The sequence below is a fragment of the Fomitiporia mediterranea genome (genome assembly GCF_000271605.1).
Source record: "Fomitiporia mediterranea MF3/22 unplaced genomic scaffold FOMMEscaffold_4, whole genome shotgun sequence".
Lineage (NCBI taxonomy): Eukaryota > Fungi > Basidiomycota > Agaricomycetes > Hymenochaetales > Hymenochaetaceae > Fomitiporia > Fomitiporia mediterranea.
Window position 1 is genome coordinate 1,914,932 of NW_006760389.1, and position 10,669 is coordinate 1,925,600.

The window sequence follows — 10,669 nt, forward strand, 5'->3', positions numbered from 1 at the left end:
TTTGTTGCCTATGTCGTTGCAGGCAGAGTGCCTGCTGGTAGGACGCTTGTGAGCAGAGGACTCGACTAGAGAGAACAGAGGCGACGACATAGCGTTGGGGGCAGAGGGTTGGGGAGACGGTGAAGGTAGGAGGTAAAGGAGTGACGAAGAGAAATGCGTCATTATATGCTCCCGATCTTCAGCAGTTGATTACATAAGTAACTATAATATGAGTCGTCAACTGATAGAACATTTCAATTATTGCATTTAGGTATAAAATAAAATTATTGATCTACTTTGTAATACAGTAAAAAGAAATATGACATGTATATAGCTTTCTAAACATACTAATGTAATTATTACAAGTAGATGAAATGCCTTTTACAATAATTGTAAACTGCTTGTATAAATAATCTAAGTATGATATACATTAATATACCTTTTGTATAAATTATAAGGCAACAATAGTAATTATTACATTATTATATTATAAGTATAACTCTTTCTTTAAGATTATAATTTAAATATAATACAAGCATAACACTTTAGGTTGTTATATAAAGTTAGTATAATACATGTAATAGATTTTTATTCATCCCTAGTACTTATGTAGTCTTTATATACATTAATATGTCTTATTTAAACATTGCAATTCAATTACAAGCCTTATAATTACTTTATAATGTATATACAATACATATGTTACTTTACAAAGTCTATAAGAAATTACAAGAAATCTGACTTTTTCCTGATGTGGACGGTGGCATCTAGCCTTTGCGATATCTCGGTAGCTATCTTACAAATTTCATCCGAAACCTCATCATTTTCGTCCTGCTGTCTTGTAGCGACACTTCTCTGTTTGCGACCTCCGTCGATACTGGGAATCCGCTGCTCTTCGAAATTCTTGAGAACCTCGATGATACGATTCCCAAGCGCGATCCTCTCGTTAGTGAGTTCTTCAAGTGTTTCATAAGCATCTAGGATTCCGTATGTTATGATACCGTCGTCATCGTCTCCCCACGCGTGGTAGACCCTTTCCATATACTTGATCATTGCTTCTATCTCTGGGCTCGGAAATACGTGAATCTGTCAGTATATTCATGGAGTGGGTAACTGGAAACAGTTACTTTGACATTCCTCTTCCTTATGTATTATCTCGAATAGCCAACCTTTGACTTTCTTATGTACTAGCAGAATCTAGATGACTGTGACCGAATTGAGAAAAAAAAGGAAAGAAACTTACTGTAACATAATTCTTCTACAACTTCACTGAGGTTGGTTGGACGAACATCGAGATTGATTTTGTTGCGGCCTATCCGAAGGAATGCCATGAGTGTGATATGGAACCACTTTTAAGTGACTTGTATTTGTAGTATATATATTATCTTTGAATAAGCAGCTTTGTGCAATGCCAACAAAGTGACTCGATTCTCGATTCATGCCTTTCATCCCATTGTTTATTTGTACAGGAGACGCGGTCGACAATCTATTCCATTCATAAGTGCGCCTTTTGTCTTTTCGATGTAATGCTTGATCTTTGAGATCGCATTACTTTGTTCGGGTGCATGCATTCTCGGGTCAAGATTAGACTCCCAAAGTATGTCGATTAATATTATTTTCTCGCCTGATGCATCGTTGCAATGATTCTCCTCGACTTTCTAAGTTAGAAACTTAACCTTAAAGCTCCTAGAGGAACCAAGACTGTTGAAATAGACCTTGACTTCAAGATAACGATATAGAGGGGTCAAGGAGAAGCTTGTAGAAGAGATCACATGCTTACATGTAGCAAGGGATTGAGGAAATGGAATGGAACAGGACAAACACGAAATAAAAGGCTCCACCTTGTGATCCAAAGGATGTGACTGCAGTCATATTTGCGGCGAGGATAGTTACTGAGATGAAAGGAGGGTTGAGCTACATGTGAAGAATAAGTTTCCTCAGACATTACCACTGGGGTTCAGCCGATGACATAGCTAAGTTTGATTTCGCAACGTAAAACTTCTATCTTTCCTAACAGCATCTACTCTGGAGTCATATTCATGTCAAATTCCACACAAGGAACTGGGTTCCGTCATTCGGTAACGGGTGTTGCACCGAGTTCCGCAACACCATCCAATTCAGTCACAGCATTGGGCTGGTGCTTGCTGAGAGTGGCAAGATTCTGTACAAACAGGTATGCTGGGATTGACAACCCATCTATGGAACGAACGAGGTGGGGGTCAATGCAGTAGAACGGTTGAGATGCCAACAAACTCACGAATAATGATGGATCCCAGCACGGCAAATGATATTATCGGGTGAAGCAGCCAGAAGTTCGTTCTGCGAAGCGGGCGGACTGCTGGGCTGCGGAAGCTCCGATAAAGCCAAAGATGAAACAAAGACTGCGCCGACACCCATAGGCCCTGCACACAGAAAAGTCAAATTTTTTTCGTGAACACATATAGTTCTCGGCCAGTACACACCAAAGTGCCCACAAAACAACGCCTCACGCCAGTCCTTGGCATCGGGCATAAATCTATAGAGAGAAAGGATACTCGGGATTCGACGAATTGTAAAGATTGCAATTAGGAGGACCACAAGGCACCATGGTTCAAGGCCAAGATCTGTCGCACCGTATTTGTCAAAGGGGATCCAAGCACCGATGTAGATGAAGCAAGCGCAATTGAATACTAGGTCAATAACAGACGCAAAGACCTGTCCTTCAATATGTGCATTGAAATGGCCATCCCAAGAGATGGCGTTTCCTGAAGTGCTACATCAGATATTTTGTATTAGCGCATCAAGGGCTGCAGCAAGGTACCAGCAGCGAAGGCAGCCAATAGGTCATCAACACCCAGAGAACTTGCAACTCCTATGGTAAATATAGCAAGGGCAAGATATTGGGCGATGAATGATTCTCGATTTATGAAACCTCTTCGATGAGACAACCTCAAGACTTGATAGAAAGCTAGTCCTGCAGACAGGTCAGTCTGGTGGAAATTATCAACTCGTACTTAAGCTGCCTACCTATCACAGCTCCCAAAATCGTACCCAAAATCACTTGATCTGTAGTGCACCAAGGAATCATGTCGATAGCTTAGGTATTCTGATACCAGTAAAGGGAATGTAAAAGAGCACTGACAAAGCCAGCCGATTAGGAACCATTTCCCGAACGCGGCCCTCTTACTCGTCTCGACCGCAAGGTACATTGAGATTGACAAAAACGGATACGCTAGACCATCATTTGTTGCCGATTCGGCACTACAGTAAATATGACCCTTAAGAGAAGCACGTGGTTTGTAACAATGTCGGAACATGCCTTAAGAGGTGACTCAAATGAGCCGGTACACTTTTGTCTGCAAATCTACCTCCTATGATTGCAGCAGCAAGTACAGGGTCTGTTGGCGTAAGACATGCGGCAATTGCAAGGGCAGAGACATAAGTTAGTGCAGGGAACAGTGTATGGATAATTCCTAGAATATGAAGGAGACATTTGCGTGACACCCAATGAGGCTCTCAACAATATTGTTTGCTCACCTGCGACCACTAGCCAGCCAAATGCCATAGTAGGCATAACCTACAAGAGAGTTAGCTTGGATATGGTCTGATGTGCGAACAATTGAGATCTTCACCATGATAAGCAAGCTCCTTGCATGTTTAACCAGATACTTATTTGGGAGTTCAACGCCGACGGCAAATAATCCAGTGGCAAGGACAACCCGCATGAACTCGAGTGTTATTCTGTTCTGTAGTTCCACAGATGCACCCCATGATCGAGGATCAAATATTCCATCCCGAAAATCGTTCCGAATACAACTTCTCCAATGAATAACTAAAATACAGTGGAAGATTTAGCACATTCCGTAGATAGCTTGACTCTTTCCAGTGTTTAAAGATGACATACCCTATCCTTCATGACCAAAGTCACTGAACTGTACTGTAAATGGTTAATAAGCGGATTATTGTTCGCTATAAGCGATATAAAAACATTACTCACTGCAACAACGAAGCCGACCAAGGTCAGGTATGCAAGACTAGCTGCTGTAACCTGTGGTGAACGCTCGTTTACCGCATGAGTAGTGCAGTAAAAGACGTACTTCCGTAACGTGAAGCATCGTGTCGTACTCTATCCCGCCAGGAAAACTACTCTAGGATGGCAGACAAGACGAATAGTGCCTGTGCTGATCCTTACAAACATAGACACATAAGTACACACAAAGCGCTACAGATATATTAGGCCCTGCTCGGTTGCACTGGTCGCGCAACCGCAGGTTGGTGGTTGATGGCCGGCAATTTCCGGTACAACCGTCAATCACCAGTGCCAACCTTGTCACTTTGGTCACAAGTAGTATAGTGTATAGACTCATTACTTTCCCTTCATCTTTCATCATTTATCCTTTCAAATTAGTATATAATTATGTGTCCTAACATAAGTACTATACAGTGTAGATATAATTGAGACACAAATAAATAAATAGAAACATAAGTTAGGACTTTAGGTGCATATATGCACATATAATTAGGCATATATGACAGATATATTATATTATTATAGTTGGTTTGGACATTCAAAGCTTGAATTATTAAATTGCCAGTAGAATACAAGTGGGGAATACAATACAAGAGAGAAGTAGTAATAAGGAAATGTAGAGAGCATAGTGTAACAGGTGTAGTAAGGGACAAGTAGTGTCACACAACTATGAAACCAGACGTGCAGCCGAGCACGTCTGATGGTTGATGGTTTGCAACCACTGGTTGTGTAACTGGTGGTTGCAAATTTGGCAGGCACTGGTTGCACAACCAGTACAACCAAGCAGGGCCTAAATAAAGGACACATTATTTTGTGTTTAGAAAACTCACTCTCAGGTATAGGTGCAGATAGGAGAAGGGATCAAACACCTAGCTGTGGTAAATCATTAAGGAGACACAATGTAACAGGACAAACATGCAAACAAACTCTGCTCATTAGCTTTTTGTTCTACAAGATTATAAAGCTGCTGTCATTTGTGAAGAGGATACATACTAAGAGAAAGGAGGGGTTGAAGTTAACATAAAAGATAAATTGTTCCTATTGACATCTTTGTCAACATTTAGCACTGCTTGGGTCCAGCCAATAATGATTCAATTTGATCCTGTAATACTAACATATTCTATCTCTACAATATTAACAGTATTTAGTCTATAGTCATATTTTAAGCCAAAATCCACATAGGAAGCTGGTTTCTGTCAATCAGCAACAGGTAATTCACTGAGCTCCCCAACTTCATCTTGCTTAGTTGCAACACTAGACTGATGTTTGCTAAGAGTTGTAAGGTTCTGTACAAACAAGAATGTTAGAATAGAAAATCCATCTAGTAAGCAAATAAAGTAGATTAATACAGTAGAACACACAGTAATAGTAACAAGCTTACAAATAATAATGGACACTAGTACAGTAAACAATATAATTAGCTGAAGCAATACAGTCAGAAGTTTGTTCTGCAAAGTGGGTAAACTGCTAGACTGTAGAAGTTCTAATAAAGCCAAACATGAAACAAAGATCATACTAACACTTATGAGCTCTAAACACAGAAAAACTCAGATTCTCTTGTAAACATATATTGTTCACAGACAGTATTCACCAAAATGCCTACAAAATAATGCTTCACACCAGTCCTTAACATTAGAAACAAGTCTATATAGTAAAAAGATACACAGAATTCAACAAATTATAAAGATAACAATTAGGAGGACTATAAGGTACTATAGTTCAAGACCAAGTTCCATTGTACTGTATTTGTTAAAGGGAATCTAAGTACTAATGTAGATAAAACATGTACAATTGAATACTAGGTCAATAACAGACACAAAGACCTGTTCTTTAACATGTGTATTAAAATAGCTATTCTAGACTATAGTGTTTCCTAAATTGTCTGTATCAGACCTTCAGTATTAACACCTTAGAAGCAGATGCAAGTTACTAGTAGTAAAGGCAGCTAACAGGTTGTTAACACTTAGAGAACTTGCTACTCTTATAGTAAATATAGGGAGAGTAAGGTACTAGACAATAAACAATTTGTAATTTATAAAACCTCTTTAATAGGACAGTCTTAAGACATGATAGAAAGCAATTCCTGCACACAGTTCAGCTTGGAAGGAGGTACCAATTATCCCAGTTACAAATAAGACACCTGCCTATTACAGCTCCCAAAATAGTACCTAAAATCACTTAATCTGTAGTAATCCAAAAAGGAATTATTCAAGTAATTAAGGAATTCTAATAGTAAGTAAAAATAAATGTATAAGAATACTAACAAAGGCAGCTGACCAGGAACCACTTCCTAAACTGTAAAGAGAGAAGGCACACAAGAACAAGGGGCAAGGTGACAATTAACCACTCAGTGTCTCTTGTTCTTATATTGTATGTATTCTAACTAAGACATTATGAAGTCATTGTCTTGTAATAAACTCATTATCTCATAATACTCCCCTTCAAACTCTTACTAGTCTGAGTAAACTAGTAAGATGTTTGACTTGTGGTACATATAGTGCTTTTGTTAATATATTCACTCTTTGATCATTTGTCTGTATGTATTTTGCATTTATGTACTCTAACTCAATATAGTATTTAATAAAATCTTTCTTATAATCTAAATGCTTTGTCTGTTCTGAGTATTTGAGTTTGTCTGATGTAACTGTTTGTATAACAGTGTTGTTATTGTAATAAATATTAATTGGTGCTTCAGAGACCTGCAGAATCTCTTCAGCTAAATGAGTAAGTATGATTACTTCTTGTGTTCCTCTTATAAGAGCTATTAATTCAGCTTTATATGTTGAATTTGCTACCAGTGTTTGTCTTTTACTTGACTACAAAACTAATAAATCACTTAAGTAAAATGTATATCCTGATATTACACAATGCCCTTCTTGTATCATACTGTTTGTATCTGTATATCTGTTCAATATTGATTGATTTGCACTACTGAGTTGGAGCCAGACATTGTTCATAGTTTTTAAGTACATGTAACAATGTTTAAGTACTAGATAATACTCTATACTAGGGTCATTAAAGTATTTAGCTAACTGATTTGTTACAAATACTATATCTGGCTGTGTACAGTCTACAATGTATCTAAGTACACTAACTATGTTCATGTATAGTATATCAGACATTTGTTTTCTATTGTTATCAGTTTACAATACTGTTTTTAATTGTGTACCAGGTTGTATGAGTGTTTGTACACTTTGTATGTTTGTAAGTTTGTAACATTCTATTATACTATTAATATAATGTGTCTGACACATCCTAATGAATCTATGCTCTCTGTTGTATTGAATCTCTATACTAAGTAGCTAATGTAATTTGCTACTGTCTGTATATTATAAATAACATACAATAGATTGTTTTATTATTACAATAGTATTATTATTCATTACTGTAATAGTAATATTGTTGACATGTACAAATAATATGGCTACAGTTATTTCTTTCTTCTTTGTAAAGAATACAGTATTATCATGTTCAGATTTTGTTAATCTGTATTTAAGTAGTATATTAGATAGCATTTTATACCATCTTCTACTAGCTTGTTTTAATCTGTATAGTACTTTTTGTAATTGTAATATTTGTCCATTCTGTAATCTGTTTATTAAGTTACCTGGAGGAGGTTTAACATATATTTCTTTGTCTTCCATCAATTGTCCATATAGATATACCAATTTTATATCTATCTGATGTATTTTATAATTATTAGATGCTGCCCATACTAATATTAATTACACTATAGATAGTCTAACAGTAGGAGCAAATAAATCATCTGTATAATAGTTAAGGCTGTCAATCTGATAGTTTCCTTAAACTACTAATTGTACTTTGTATTTTTCTATACTATTGTTAGTGCATTACTGTTAACATTAGCAATCAGTATGCTCATAATGTCTTGGATAGTATACATATATGTTATCATAAGTATGTCATTGTGACAGAACATACTGAATTGGGACACACATCTGAAACATAGATATCATTAGTATAAATAGTACTCTAATTAACAGACAATAAAGCTTAACAAACAATGAGCAGAGTCCACTACACCCCTTGTTGTGTGATTCCCCTCTAAGATGCCTTAGGATTTAGCAGGCTAACAGGTTATGAGCCTTGTGCTCCCTACTTATATCTACATCACTACTATGCTTTTACCAAATCCCCTACAAATGGAACGTCCTAAAATCATTGTCTCAGTGACTATGATTTGCCCCTAGTGGTAATGTGTATTACCTCAAACGCTTCAGTGTACTATTCGCTATAGTACCATTAATATAATACATTTAATCATATTACACTCAATAAGTACCATTGATCTATTCCATTAAACACTGAATCTACTTGATTCTATGTATACAATCTATTCTATTTGTTCACAAACCTTTGGTGCCCCTATACAAGCATACTAAATACAAATCGTCTTGTCTTGAAGACTACAATCCCCCCATAAAACAATGTACACAGTAATATTCATAAACAGAACATACTGTCTATGAGGACTTAGACACACCTGTCTAAGCATCCCAAATGCACATTGATTTATTCAATTGTGATTCGGACAGACAGACTAGTTGCTTTAACTACAGCTACAGAGATATGTTATAATAATAACATCTCACATTATGGACAAACGTTTGACTAATATAATATAAACGATTAAATATTATAAATGAAAGAATAATGCTAGTAAAGCATAATAATAAGATAAAGAAATACTATTACAGACGTATGATTATTCTAATAATGATTAAACAAATGAATAACACAAAAACAAGAGTATAAATGCTATTAAAGCATGATAACTCAGATATTAAAACAATTTCTACTATTATGAACAAACAGTTATGATGAATAACATATATATTTATTAATACATATATATCACATAGATATGCAGATGTACAAAATGATAATAATAACACATTCAAATGCATAAAACTATTATTTATCAAATAGTATAATACTACATGCAAATATCATTGAACAAACGTATAATAACAATAAAACAAACTGGACATTGACAGAAATACAAATCCACCTGATCCAGTAGGTCTAAACAATGAAAACAACTATTGCAGCCAAGCACACAAAGGACAGACACACACTGAAACAGAATCCAGCAAGGGGGAATGCTCTCAAATAATAAAACGTCTTCAATATGTTTCTCCAGGATAAGCTGTTTTCAAGTAGCCTACTCAATCTAACGAATCCAATTAAGAATCTGACAGATTAATACTATTACAATACTCTAATCAAAAGTGCAGAGCTACAGAACATTTAAGGGAAGCAAATCTACCTAATAAACAAATGAAAAGTTTATCATATGTTGATGAAACTAATATTATGAGCTATCTAAATGAGTTCAACAATCTACATACAGAAATAATGGCAGATCCATTAATGTATAAAGAAGCAATCAGTAGAGACGATTGCAAGCTTTGGAATAAAGCTATAGACAATAAAGTACAATATAGAAAATACAATAATACAATTGCAAAGAAATGACTAATGCTCTAAAGCATTAATATTATTCAGAACAATATGATACATATAAAACTAAATAACATACTAATGCAACAATGCATACAAACAAATAAAAATATTATTCTTACATTGAAATTATGAAATACTACACTATTAAGCTTGTATTGAATCTACAAAGCTAACAAACACTAGACGTTACAATGAAAACAATTAGAAGCAATAATTTATATGAGATAAATTAATTGTAAAAACATTATAAACAATGATTGCAAACAATTAAATCATTATATAAAGATTAAAACACAAAACAGACAAAAGGCATATATAATACATCTTAATACAAATACAATGTTATAACTATACATACTGTGGCAGAAAGATATTTATTCACAATTAAAATATTTACAACTAATACAGTTTGTAACAGTAAGTAATACAGTCTACAGTGTATTCTTCATTAAACAGCCTTACTTGAAGCTCACACCTATCATGAATAATATAGAACAGACAAAACGTTAATACAGCTTAAATACTTTTGTCATCAATCAGAAGACAAATACTTAAGAGTAAGAGAAATTAAAGTGGCAACACTCAATGTATGTAATAGTACTAAGATAGTGCTCTCCTTGCACAATTTCGAAAACGAATTATAATATTCATGCATCACAAACAGACACACCTAGCATAATATTATTCATAATTTAGTAAAATATATGGACACAGATATGATTTATATGACTATTAAAAGCAAATAATATTTATTAAACACTATAAATACATTAATATTTAACAATTGAAAATGTTAAATAAAGACAACATTATTATACTCTTCTTAAATACAAAAAGAATTGAGTAAAATATGTATGCTACAAGTATAAGATATACAATACAGTAGTCAGACATGTAGTCCAATTAAAAAAAAAAAGGTTATAAACTATTAGACACATATATATCAGCATTAAATGAACAATTAAAACAATGATAATGTACAAAATGAAGTGATTGAACACACAATCCAATTACTCAAAGGAAACCTTCTTGAATTGAAGGGGAGTAATAGCATATATTCTAATAATGCAAAGAATGTACAAAGATTCATGACACAGAAACATTAATCTTACACTTATCCAAAAAGGAAAAAGAAGCAATAGAACTAACAGAATCAACAGACGTAACAGCAATCAAAACATTAATCATTCAAAG

General features: G+C 34.9%; 1 protein-coding gene across 1 annotated transcript; it reads right to left on the reverse strand.

Moving 5' to 3' along the window:
• Positions 1 to 2,232: 2,232 nt before the first annotated feature.
• On the reverse strand, positions 2,233 to 3,746 carry FOMMEDRAFT_80636 (Sodium/hydrogen exchanger; the record flags this gene model as incomplete). The annotated part of the gene is made up of 8 exons (XM_007264619.1): positions 2,233 to 2,381; positions 2,442 to 2,723; positions 2,780 to 2,932; positions 2,986 to 3,024; positions 3,101 to 3,219; positions 3,263 to 3,431; positions 3,496 to 3,535; positions 3,591 to 3,746. Coding segments are annotated over 8 exons (1,107 nt in total), but the record flags the coding sequence as incomplete, so codon positions are not given.
• Positions 3,747 to 10,669: the final 6,923 nt, after the last annotated feature.